At 43.9% G+C, this 13,777-nt stretch overlaps 1 protein-coding gene across 1 annotated transcript in view; it reads left to right on the forward strand.

Annotated features, from left to right (window-relative positions):
* SLC22A16 (solute carrier family 22 member 16) overlaps positions 1-12,940 on the forward strand; it is a 48,897-nt gene extending 35,957 nt beyond the window's left edge. The window contains exons 6-8 of the mRNA XM_032275039.1: positions 440-549; positions 5,991-6,090; positions 12,549-12,940. Coding sequence (XP_032130930.1) covers positions 440-549; positions 5,991-6,090; positions 12,549-12,761 — 423 coding nt within the window. The 3' untranslated portion in view covers positions 12,762-12,940. The remainder of the gene's footprint in view (positions 1-439; positions 550-5,990; positions 6,091-12,548) is intronic.
* Positions 12,941-13,777: the final 837 nt, after the last annotated feature.

Genomic DNA, 13,777 nt, shown 5'->3' on the forward strand with positions numbered 1-13,777 from the left:
TCTCCTACCTTAGCCTCCTAAAGTGCTGGGATTACATGTGTGAGCCATTGTGCCCAGCCCACAGTTGTTTTTATGGCTCCTTGATTCATTCTGTTGGATCAGCTCCAGAAGGAGTGGGGAAATTCTTGGTGCCACTGGCACTGTCTGGGCGTGTCTCCTTCCAAAACAGTCTTCCCACCTGGCTTTTATCACAGTTCAAACCCTCCAAAGTGGGCGGAGAGGAGAGGCACACTCATTCTTTCCTCTGCATTCCATAAAGATGGAAAGCTTTTACAGACTTTGAGTAGAGCTTAATATATTCAAACAGAAAAATATGGCTCTTCATTGTTCTGAAAAAATACTGAAGGAATTAAAATGTTTTAAATCGTTATTTTAAAGATTTTATATTTTCCTTTAAAAATATTACTTGTGATGATCTATTTTGCTAAATTATTTTCAGAAACATTATGTTTTGGGTGTGGCAACAGCTATGGTTGGAAAATTTGCCATTGGGGCAGCGTTTGGCCTCATTTATCTTTATACAGCTGAGCTGTATCCAACCATTGTAAGGTAAGGATGAATTATTTTCTGGTTGTTTCCCTGTTATCTTTTTACTTGTGTGTCATTTCATTGTACTTGGCCTTTACATGTAAATGCTGGATTTTTTTCATAGAAGTTACCTGGATATCTGAGATGGGAAAATGACATGCTGATGCTAATTCTGAGTCTGAGGCGTTGTACCTTATTAGCAAGGATATCAAACAAATTATCTTGAAATAAGACTCTATTATTCCAAAAACATTTTAAGTTTCAAGTACCATAGACTTTCACTGAGTCTCTGTATTGACTCAAATCCTAATTTCTCACAATGTGTCTCTCGATGTTCTGATGCCAGTTGTGTTAGTCGGCTTGGGCTGCTGTTACAAAATACCACAGGCTGGGTGGCTTAAACAATAGAAATTTATTTTCTCACAGTTCCGGAGGCTGAAGCCCAAGAACAAGGTGTCGGCAGGTTTGGATTCTCCTGAGGCCTCTCTCTGTGGTCTTCAGGTGGTGCCCTCTTGCTATGTCCTCTCAGGTCTTACCTCTGTGTGCACCGCTGGTGTCCCTCTCTCTTCTTATAAGACATCAGCCATATTGGATTAGGGCCTCACCCTAACAGCCTCATTTTAACTTAAATCACCTCTTTAAAGACCTTATCTAGATATGCCATTATGTCATAAAGTACTGGGGGTTGAGACTTCAACACTTGAACTTTGGTAGGCACAACTCAGCCCATAACACCAGCAGTCATTGGCTCCCTGAGAAGATCACCTTATCTGGAGGCCCTCAAATCTGGCAGCTCATAACAGTCATTGAGGCATTTCATAAAAAATACCAGTCCTGGGTCCTTATACCAGACCTGCTGGATCAATCCAAGAATGAGACTCGGGATTTTTTTTTTTTTTTCTTTTTTTTTGAGATGGAGTCTCGCTCTGTCACCCAGGCTGGAGGGCAGTGGCACAATCTTGGCTCACTGCAAACTCAGCCTTCCAGGTTCAAGTGATTCTCCTGCCTCAGCCTTCTGAGTAGCTGGGATTACAGGTGTGCACCACCACGCCAGGCTAATTTTTGTATTTTTAGTAGAGATGGGGTGTCACCATGTTGATCAGGCTGGTCTCAAACTTCTGACCTTGTGATCCACCTGCCTCAACCTCCCAAAGTGCTGGTATTACAGGTGTCAGCCACCATGCCTGACCAAGACTTGGGATTTTTAATAAGCCTGCAGGTGACTCCAAGTTGCCGCCCCCCATCTTTGGGAATGTCTAATGTGATTCCCACTGATTTGGGAACCTCAGGGACTTTCAAGCTTTTAAAAAGCTTTTCCAAATAAGTTTTACTTGGAAACTCTTTATGTGGTGAAGAGGACAGAGGTCCTTTGTGGAAGCTCTGCTGGGGAAACTGGAATCCCCCCAGTGCTCCTGCCTTTTTGCTCCAGGGTCCTGCAGCAGAGCTTCAAGGCCTTTACAGAGCATTCTTTGTAAACCACAGTTCTTGTTGTAGCTCTCATGTCCAGATAAGACAGCTGAGAGCAGGGAGATCAAGTACCTGGTGCAAGACGCACAGCTGGTTCCCCAGCTATAAAGGGAAGCCATCCTTTCTCTGATTCTCCATTGGACTTGTTTTTTTGTTTGTTTGTTTGTTTTTTGAGACAGAGTCTGACTCTGTCGCCCAGGCTGGAGTGCAGTGGCATGATCTTGGCTCACTGCAACCTCTGCTTCTTGGGTTCAAGTGATTCTCATGCCTCAGCTTCTTGATGAGCTGGGATTATAGGCACGCACCACCACACCCAGCTGATTTTTGTATTTTTAGTAGAGAGAGGGCTTCACCATGTTGGCCAGTCTGGTCTTGAACGCCTGACCTCAAGTGGTCTACCGGACTTGGCCTCCCAAAGTGCTAGGATTACAGGTGTGAGCCACTGCGCCCGGCCCATCAGACTTTTGAGTCTTTCTTTGCAACATGATCTTGTATTTTAAAGTGTAAATAGGGTCACACTGCAGCCAAGAGACATTTGCCCTACAGATCTCCCTCTGAAGTTTCATAATAGTTTCCCATTGGCAGTCCACCCTTAAATCCTCCATGTGGCATTTTCCTAACACCTGCTTTATCAAATATAAGTTTTTCTTTTCTTTTTTTTTGAGACAGAATCTTGTTCCTTTGCCAGGTGCCAGGCTGGAGTGCAGTGGCGCCATCTCGGCTCACTGCAACCTCTGCCTCCCAGGTTCAAGCAATTCTCCTGTCTCAGCCTCCTGAGTAGCTGGGACGACAGGCATGCGCCACCACGCGCAGCTAATTTTTTGTATTTTTAGTAGAGACAGGGTTTCACCATGTTGGTCAGGATGGTCTCGATCTCTTGACCTCGTGATCTGCCCGCCTCAGCCTCCCAAAGTGCTGGGATTACAGGCGTGAGCCACCATGCCCAGCCAAGTTTTTATTTTCTAAGGGAAAAAATTTGTTAGTGAGCTTGGACAATTTCTTAGCCTATTAAAGACCCAATCTTAATGACAACAAATACACAAACAAGATATTGTTTTCTCACAGGAAAATTTTTCTAAAAATCTAACTGCTCAGCTAGTGGATTTATCCCTTTTAGGAGTATATTATTTGTCAAGTGCTACAAGTTTGAAAGGCAAGTGACTTTCTGTAGAGATAAGTCCACAAAATACCAGCCCAGAGGTGTCTCCTCCTTGTCTCCGCAAGCAGGAGGGATATACGAATTGGAAAATCCATTAGTCAAGAGATAGCATAAATATTTCCCTGGGAATTTTCCATGCCCACACACCTGCCTGCTGAAATGCTAGGGCAGGCAGCCCTGTGGACCAGGATGGGTAAGTACATTTGTGTTGGCTGTAGACAGATGATGGATGGATGGATGAATGGATGGATGGATGGATGGAAGAATGGATACATAGAGTAGGTACACACATATATCTAAGAAAAAGTGTATCAGACTAATGTGTGGCCAGGGGTATAGAATAGCAGAGGAATAACTCCCGGTGTAATTGTCTCTTAGCCCAGCTGTCTGAGAGTAGAGTTTTTCTGCTTCCTTCCTACTTTCCCTCTAGGTCACCCAGAGTGCTTGGGGGAGCAGTCTAAAAATAAATACATCTTCTGTCCATTTTACAGGTTTTGGAACTGAGATTCAGACAAGATTAGGGTCGTGGCCAAAGGCGCCTGGCTGGTTAGTGACCCATCAGAACTCAGATCCACATCTTTTGGCCCTTTCTGCCACCCAGTGAAATACACGAGAATTTTTATGGGAGACAGTGCTTAACATTAGCCAGGGATGGTTGCCAGCAGTAAAGCTTTGGTAGCAGAGGGGAAGAAGGTATTTTGGGGTAAGGACTTTGTGAACTCTTCTCAGATCATATTGTAAACGTGGCAGGCAGAATAACAGATTACATTCTAGCACTTACGGGGTGACAATGGTGGAGACTAGTTGAATGCAATAGAGTCAAGTTATGTAATCGCCAATTCATGTTGTAGCTTTGGCTCCCTTGTGGCTGACCCAGGGAAGAATCTGCTCTAAATCAGGGAGAACGTCTTTGGCATGTCCTGTGGGACCCTTCTGGCCTCTCAGGTGGATTTCTGCTCAGCCAGGAAAAGCTGCAGATTTTCCCAGTTCAGAATCCAGATTGGACCAGATCCATGCAGTGTCTGGCATGAATTAGACTCTTGACACACATGTGCTGAGTGAATGAATGTTATATGCTAAAAAGGTGACAATCCAATCAAATAATGTCAGTGTGCATTACAATTATGAATATTATAGTCTTTTTAAAGATTTTTTTGTTGGATTGGTTGTTGGTTTACAACCACAGATACATGACCTTAAACAAATCTAGTATATAAATATTTAATATAGGAAACCTTTAACCAACTCTATGAGCTCCCTAAACACCCTAACACTGCATGCAAAACTTTACTTATATGTGATTTCTTTCTCAGAAGAATGCCATACCTTTTATTAGTTTTTTATAAATGTGCGTGACCCAGAAAAGTTGGGGCATCATTAATTTAAAGAAGTACTTACTTGTATAAAGGAACAGTCTTTCCTTACTAACATTCTATATGATTTCTCTAAGTAACCTTTAAAGAAGAGCACATTAAGATATTTCTTGACTTGGCCAGGTGCGGTGACTCATGCCTGTAATCCCAGCACTTTGGGAGACCGAGGCGGGTGGATCATGAGGTCCAAAGATCGAGACCATCCTGGCCAACATGGTGAAACCCTGTCTCTACTAAAAAAATACAAAAATTAGCGGGGCATAGTGGCTTGCACCTGTAGTTCCAGCTACTCGGGAGGCTGAGGCAGGAGAATTGCTTGAACCCGGGAGGCGGAGGTTGCAATGAGCCAAGATTGTGCCACTGCACTCCAGCCTGGCACCTGGTGACAAAGCAAGATTCTGTCTCAAAAAAAAAAAAAGATATTTCTTGACTCTACAAAGTTGAAATAGAATATTCCACAGGTATACAGATACTTTGTTCTCTCCCTACCTGAAACAAATTCCTTATTCCCACTCCCTACCTGAAACAAATTCCTTATTATTCTCAATATTAGCCTGGACCAATACACATAAGGGTCTGATCTGCACAGCAGATGAAGGATGGCTTACCTCCACACCCCTACCTTTTTTTGACTTTTTTTTTTTTTTTTGAGACAGAATTTCACTCTTGTTACCCAGACTGGAGTACAATGGCTTGATCTCAGGTCACTGTAACCTCTGCCTCCCGAGTTTGAGCGATTCTCCTGCCTCAGCCTCCCAGGTAGCTGGGGTTATAGGCACGTACCACCACACCCGGCTAACTTTTGTATTTTGGGTAGAAACAGGGTTTTACCATGTAGGCCAGATCCGCCCGCCTTGGCCTCCCAAAGTGCTGGGATTACAGGTGTAGCCACCACACCCAGCCCCTTTTTATGTCTTGAATTATCTTGAATTATGTGCATGCTTGTATACACCACTGTTTCACACAATGTAGGTATTGTGATTCTTGAAAACTAAGTAAAATTATTTTCAAGCTTACATATTTTTTACGGTCACGTGTTGCCTAATGATGGGCATATGTTTTGAGAAATGCATCCTTTGGTGATTTGTGGTTGTCAGAACATCACAGAGTGAACTTATACAAACGTAGATGGCCTAGCCTACTACCCAGGCTGTGTGGTACAGAGTGTTGCTTGCTCCTCAGCTGTGATCCTCCACACCATGTAACTGCACTGAACACTGCAGGCAGTCATAACAATGGTAAGCATCTGTGTACCTACACATATTGGAAGATAGAAAAAGTCGAGTTAAAATGTGCTATTATAATCTTACGGGGCCGTCGAGGTTGAGCGAAACGTTGCAATGCGGTGCCTGAACACCCTTATCCTCGCTGGGGAGGGTGGAAGAGGAGCTGCAGGAAGCAGGTCCCTCACTCCCCACGTCACTTGTGCCTTACTTGTCTCGGCCTCTCTCCTCTGTTTCCAGGTCGCTGGCTGTCGGAAGCGGCAGCATGGTGTGCCGCCTGGCCAGCATCCTGGCACCGTTCTCCGTGGACCTCAGGAGCATTTGGATCTTCATACCACAGGTTCGCTTCAGTTTGCAGACCCTTCCCAAGGTGGCAGGGAGGCACAGTTTCTAATTGCTTATTAGCGACTTCTCTACTGTTATTTATTGAAAGCCAGTTCATAATTTCCTAACGGGGTTTGCAGAAACAGCCCCATTATCCACAGCTCATCAGTTGGTGAGTAGGGTGGTGACTGCTGTGCGACTGGCCATTGGTGACCTTCCACCACTGCTGAGCTGTGCATTACAACTCTGCCTGCCACAGAAGCGTGTGTCCTCACTCTTCCTTGGAAGCCAGGCCTAGGGAAGGGAGAGCTCTGGTCTCTGTCCTCCCCAGGGCAACTGTCCCTACCCTCTGGCCCGGCCCTTGCCTCTGTGTTTCCACTGAATGCCTGCTGGGCAAGGTGAATTCTGGAGGCAGCCTGCTCCCAAAAGATTCTGTGGTGCCTAATGGAGCGCATTAGCAACCCATGGTTCTCAGCTGACCTGAACCTGAGGGGCTCCAGCAGTGTGATCTATTTGCCTGGTTTCAAAGAGTAAGTGCAGGGACACTTAGTTTGCAGATCCTCAGGTAGGGGCTGAGAGGCTGGGAAGGCACGTGAGCACCGCTGCACCTGGCTTTAGTGGACTCTTCTACTCAGGAAGAAGATGCTGGACGAGCGGAGAGCAGGGATGACTTCCGGGACCTCAGCTCCTCCCCCTCTCTCCCCTCCAGTGCCTCCTTTCTTTTTTCTGATTGCGCTTTTGATAGACTCAGGCTGCAGGATTCCCTCCTGGCCTCCTCCCTGCCCCCTGACTGTGTGACCTCTCCTCCCGGCTGCAGGCACGCGTTTCCTCCAGCCTCATGGGCATTCTCCCTGGACGTCTTACCACAAACTCAATGTCTCCCCACAAACTCAATGTCTCCCAAGCAGAACTGACCAGTGACATCTGTCTCCCATTTTTAGTTAAGGATAAGTCAGTAGCCTCAAGCATGACATGGTGGCATCTGCTTCTTATTGATCCTTTTCTTTCTCCTACCCTTCTAACCCATTCATCACTGAATCCTCACATTCTCTTTCAAAACTGCGCCTGCAGCCAGCCTCCAGTGACTCCCTGTCTTCTCCCTGTAGAAAGTAAAAAGTTCCGGCTGGGTACAGTGGCTCACGCCTGTAATCCCAGCACTTTGGGAGGCCGAGGCGGGTGGATCATGATGTCAGGGGTTCGAGACAAGCCTGACCAACATGGTGAAACCCTGTCTCTACTAAAATTACAAAAATTAGCCGAGCATGGTGGTGTGTACCTGTAGTCCCAGCTACTCAGAGGCTGAGGCAGGAGAATCGCTTGAACCTGGGTGGTGGAGGTTGCAGTGGGCTGAGATTGTGCCACTTTACTCCAGCCTGAGCAACAGAGTGAGACTGTCTCAAAAAGAAAAGAAAAGAAAGTTAAAAGTTCCTCTTTAAAATTTCTCTTCTTGTTAAAGAATAATAATAATGAACGCTGGAAATAATAGTTTGTTTTAAAGACTAACTTTCTTCAAAGCCTTCTTACTTTTGCTAATAACTCTTTGTTAAGCCCTATCCTATGTAGATGTTACACATGCTCACAAGCATGTAGTACATTCTATGTCCTTGTACTTTAACCAGGATATCTGTGCTGGACGTGCTCACAGGGATGTCCCAGCTCTCGGCCTATGCCCCTTCCTCATTTAGACTTCCTCTTTTCCTTTGTTCTCTATTGCCTTTACCTACTGAGAAAAGTTTTAAGTTGTTAGCCTATCAAGTTCAGTTTAAATTGTGAAGTCTAGCTCCAACCAACAGAGATCAGACACAGCAGTAAAGACCCAACGCATAAAGAATAAATATGCCTGCCTTTCCTTTGTTCATTGTATTCTCATAGCAAGATAGCTAACCAGAGCACCCTTTCTGTAGTAAGTAAAATTGCCTTGCTAAGAAAACATTTTGTCTGAATGCTAATTTTTCCTTGCAGTACCTAAGAACAAGCATCTGTCTCTAACAATCCTCCCCTCATCAGGGTAGCATAGACGGCACCACGGCCATGACCTAGTGCCCCAGTCAGCTTCAGAATAAAGATCCAAACTCAGCCAATACCCAGGGCCTTTCCCGATAGACCCCCCTGCCCGTCTCCCCTATCCTGTTCCTCATGCAGCTTCCCCCCTTCTCCACACTCAGCCACCATGCTCAGCCCCTTTTCTTGCCTTGAACCGTCTTGAATTATGTGCGTGCTTCCCATCTCCTCCCTGTCCTCACCCCACCCCCTCCCCTTCCATGCCACTGCCCCAATGGCCCCTCCAAAGAGAACGCTCCTCTCTTATGTATCTGTTAAGTAGCGGTCCAGGTATCCTCTTTCCAGGAGGCCACCCAGATCCAGTGACCCCGCCTCTCCTTTTCTCAAGCATGTCTGTACAGCATTTGTCAGGTGCCTCTTTGCAGTCTCTGTTCGCAGTGTGGTTTTATCATTTGCACGTGTGTCTTTGTCGCCTCAGTCAGGCTGCTGTGCTTTGCAGAGCAGGGCAGTTTGCATCCCCACAGCTAGGACCAGCAGTGTTTCCTTCAGCTTGTGTGCCACCCATGCTGTCATTCACTTACTATTTTAAAATCAAATAGACTGCCTTTTGGAAATTAGCTTTGTCCTAAACAATAACATCAGTGAGATCATGGGTGTTATACTAGTTATGTGTTTTTCTAAAAGACACTAACATAATCTCACAAGTAATAAAACAGTGCTTGGTGCCCCCCGGAGTCCCCTTGTACACACAGCGGGCACCCATAATGCTCTTCAGGAACTGCTGGCTTGGCATGAGTGTCTCCCATGTCCCAGGAGCAGGTGCTCAGTAAAGTGCTTGGATGTGTCATTGCGGTGTTAGATCCCAGCCTCTATCTCAGGCTGACTCAGGTTAAGAAACCATATGGGCTGTGTGGGAGGTGTTTTTGGGGAGTCTATCACCCTTTTTAGGCCATGGACTTTTCCAGAAGCATCTCCTTTGTGCTAGCACTTATTTTCCTTATTTTGTTTTAAGAAAAGATAAAATGGAAAAGTATTTATTAAAACAAGTTGAACATGCAAAAATGAAATAGATAAATTTATAAAAGCAAATTACTATAAATAGACTAAAACCAAATAAAGATTTTTTTAAATGAATATCTGTAAGGCTCAATTAAGGACTATGGACTTAAATGGGATCTCTAATTTTATTTAACTGATATTTAAACAAACTCTTTTTATTTTTATTGTTTTTCTGAGACAGAGTCTCACTCTGTCAACCGGGCTGGAGTACAGTGGTCTGATCCCAGATCACTGCAACCGCCACCTCCTGGGTTCAAGTGATTCTCCTGCCTTAGCCTCCCAATTAGCTGAGACTACAGGCATGCGCCACCAAGCTTGGCTAATTTTTTTTGTATTTTTTAGTAGAGATGGGATTTCACTATGTTGGCCAGACTGGTCTTGTACTCCTGACCTCAGGTGATCCGCCCACCTCAGCCTCCCAAAGTGCTGGGATTACAGGCATGAACCACCACGCCTTGCCTAAACAAGCTCTTTTTAAAGTGCTTTATAAAAATTAGTCTTAATATAATGCAGATATTGTTGTTCTCCTCATTTTACAGATGAGGAGACTGATGGACAGAAAATAATCATTAGCCCAGGGTCACACACCTTAAACGTGACAGAGATGGGATTTGAGAAGTGAAAACTCTGATCTGAAAGATGTTTATATTTTCTTTTCTGAAAAGAGGCACATGAAAAGTCACTCATTCTGATGCCATTATTTTCTAATAATCTAAAAAATGTGGACACGTAATTAACTTTTTGTGTGTTCATTAACTCATTTGGCAAACATTGACAGAGGGTTGATTTTGAACTAGCCACCCTGCTAGGTGCCAAGGAGCAGAGATGCAAGAAACAGACTGTCTTGAGAGACGTCCATTCTGGTGGAAAGGGCAGGAGAGCAAACCGTCACCAGCCCCGGAGAGAAGGGCTGGGGTGGGGAAACGCCAGGTGTGGTGATTTAAAAGATATAACAGCAGTAGGGATGATACATTAAGAAACATCTTGTTTTTCAATATGTAATGGCAGTAATGACAGCTTACATGTATTGGCTGCTTACCGCAGCCAGGCACTGTTCCAGGTGCCTTTTGTGTAATATTTAATTCCACTCAACAGTACTTTGTGACAGATACTGCCGTTTCATCTATTTTACAGAAAAGGGAACTGAGGAGCAGAGAGGTTAAGCAACTTGTCCAAGGCCACACAGGTAGCAGGTGGCAAATACTCAGGCAATGTGGGCATGGAGATTATAAAAGAGTCAAGAACATGTCTTTTTTTTTTTTTTTTTTTTTTTGACTGGGTCTCATTCTGTCACTGAGATTGGAATGCAGTGGGGCGATCTCAGCTCATTGCAACCTGGGCTCAAGCTATTCTTCCACCTCAGCCTCCCAAGTAGCTGGGACCACAGGCATATGCCACACACACCTGGCTAATTTTTGTATTTTTCATAGAGACAGAGTTTCGCCATATTGCCCAGACTGGTCTCAAACTCCTGATGTCAAATGATCCACCAGACTTAGCCTCCCAAAGTGCTGGCATTATAAGTGTGAACCACCACACCCAACCTTTGAGAACCTTTTTTTTTGAGACGGAGTTTTGCTCTTGTCGCCTAGGCTGGAGTGCAGTGGCACAATCTTGGCTCACCACAACCCCTTCCTCCTGGGTTCAAGAGATCCTCATGTCTCAGGCTCCCAAGTAGCTGGGATTACAGGCATGTGCCACCATGTCTAGCTAATTTTGTAATTTTAGTAGAGGCGGAGTTTCACTATGTTGGCCAGGCTGGTCTCGAACTCCTGACCTCAGGTGATCCACCTGCCTTAGCCTCCCAAAATGCTGGAACTATGGGTGTGAGCCACCATATCCAGCCCTCTGAGAACTTTTCTTTTTGCTGAGGGAAAATAACTGGCAGAAAGGAAAAGGTCAAAAGCGTGTGAGAAGGAGGTTGGACCATTGATGGAGGGAGATCTCTGAGGAGGAGGTGAGAGGTGATGGGGTCTGGAGAGCGTAAAAGGATCCACCTGACCAGAAGGAGGGAAGGGTGGGGAAGTGGGGGCTTGTTTCAATGTTTGGTTTGGTGTTTGTGGGATTGTGGGGAGCTGGCCAGGGGAGCGGGAGTAAGGAGGAGATGGAGATGTATGATTCGTTTACTACCTGTTTTTACTACCAAGGTAAGAAGAAAAATTCCATTCTGTTCTGGATCTTCCATTTGATTCTATTTTGCTTTTAGACTTACTCAGTGTTTTTCAGACCCTGACATAGGGCCCTCCTGGGGTTTCTAGATCACTGGATGTACTTGCCATGTCTTGAGTGATCAGAAAATGCCTTTAAAATTCCTTTAGAATGTCACTTGAAATTCTGCTACTGCTTCCCGGTTAAGCTTACTCATATATTTCTTAGAATTAGGTTATCAGCGCTCTGCAAAACAAAATAAAAAACTGCCTTCCCAGTTCTCATCTGTTATGGATGTGGTCTGGCATCACTTCACACTTGCTCTATGTATTTTATGACTCTCATTCTCAGAGGCTATAAACATACCAAGTGTGAAGATTTATCAGAAAAGTCATACCTTAATTTATTTTTATAGGGTCTTTCTAGCAAATATATTTTGCTAAAGGAGTTTAAATTAAGTAAGGATGGATTGTGTTTTTACAGATTGTATAGAGATTTAGTTCTGTTAATAAAAACCACCTAGCATCTTCATAATGATAAACAGAGAATAGATATGCAGACTTTAATTTTTAATGTGACCTACATTTTTAAAAGCAAACGCCTTCGCGCTAGTCTAAAAGGTTGCCTTTTATGTGTCAAAATCTGGAAAATAAAGGAATCATACCGAACTATATAGGAAATCACATGGATCCCTCCCCCATAAAGTAACCATTTGTTTTCACTGCCTTAGCTTCCCCCAAATTCTGGTTTATTGAAACCTGTATTCATTCATTCATTCATTCATTCATTCATTCATTCATTCCCTATCATTTCCTGAACTCTAATAGTGTACTGATTATTGGGTCAGGGACAGGCTTGACTAAGACAGTCCCTGCTTGATGTGTCCTAGCCCAGGGCTCAGTTGCTTGTCTCCTCCACAAGACTCTGGGGTCTGGAAAGATGGGGCAAGGGTCTTTTTCCTTTGAGACCACAGCTTCTAGGACAGCGCCTCCAGGAGTAATAATGCAGGCAGCAGCTGGCAATTGAGTAGGCGCTTCACGGTGGGTCATGAATGAATGAATGAATGTGTGAGTGATGAGATTAAGTCTCATTGATGAGGAAAAGAACTCGAAGTCCAGCACAAGTAACCAAAGGTCTCACCGAGTAATCACAATGACAACTGTTATGTCAAATTCAATTTCATTATGCTCTGAAAACAGGAAATTCTATTATTTGATGGATGCGTTTCTTGATGTGTCACTCATCATTATTTTTAATTCCTTCTAGGTGTTTGTTGGAACTATGGCCTTCCTCAGTGGAGTGTTAACACTGAAGCTTCCAGAAACCCTTGGGAAGCGACTGGCATCTACTTGGGAGGAAGCTGCAAAACTGGAGTCAGAGAATGAAAGAAATTCAAGCAAATTACTTCCCACAACTAATAATATTGGGCTGGAAAAAACAGAAGCAATAACCCCCAGGGATTCTGGTCTTGGTGAATAAATATGCTGTGCGTGCTGTCTCGCACCTGAAATATTATTTACCTTACTGCTTTTGTATTCGAGAAACCTTATTCTCATCTTCCACATGTTGTTTGTATGTCTTTTTAATAAATTTTGTAAGAAAGTTTTAAAGCAAATGTGTTATAAAAGAAATAAAAACTAAGATGAAAATTCTCATTTTTAAAAACTGCTTTCTCATTGCTGCAAAGCATTTTTCCACATTTGTTTTTCTATGTTGCTGATTCCCAGCCTTCCCCCACCACCACCCCACCACGCATGCCCGAGGGGGTTCACCTATTTCTATCCACACCAGAGCCACCCGTCACGGCTTCCGAAAAGAAGGAGGCATGTGAGAGTATGTTTCTCTAGACAAACCTCCTTGCAGATTCTATTTCTGTTATTTTTCCCCTCTTATGAGAATCATAGCTCTAAATACAAGTCTCATTCAGAAATGCCCTGTCAAAAAATGCCTGTCTTCACAATTAAACCGTAAAAAATCAGAGCTACAAAAATGATTTTGCTTTCCAGAACTTTGAGGCAAGAAGGCTTGATGTACAGACAGTTGCGCTTTTGTTTGGTCCAGATAAGGGACACGCACCTGCTGGGGTCCAAGAGTGAGCTTTCTAGTCTGGCATTCTCATTTTTCCCAAATTTACCAAATTCTCCCTGTAAGTCTCCTTCACAGCCCAGAGAGGCTGTGACATTTTAGTGCATTGCAGACTTTTTCAGTTTGCAGATCATCCAGGAAACTGACTTTAAGTATCATCTGGATTTGTGGCCAATGTAAAAACGTTTGTAAGTAATTTTGCCTTTAAAAAAATAACTTACATGAAGATTTTACTCTCTTTTAATATACATTTTTTCCCAACTCTACTTAAAACCATAGTCTTCCAAAAACATTAATATCCTGAACATTTCAACTGCAAATTATGTCCTCATTTGTCTGTGGAAGAATGCATTTCAGATTTACAGTCAGTTTCCCATAGGTTTTGGGTTTTTCTTTACTGTGGTTTCATC

This window comes from Sapajus apella, unplaced genomic scaffold (genome assembly GCF_009761245.1).
Source record: "Sapajus apella isolate SASKATOON/1434 unplaced genomic scaffold, GSC_monkey_1.0 scaffold6, whole genome shotgun sequence".
Taxonomy (NCBI): domain Eukaryota; kingdom Metazoa; phylum Chordata; class Mammalia; order Primates; family Cebidae; genus Sapajus; species Sapajus apella.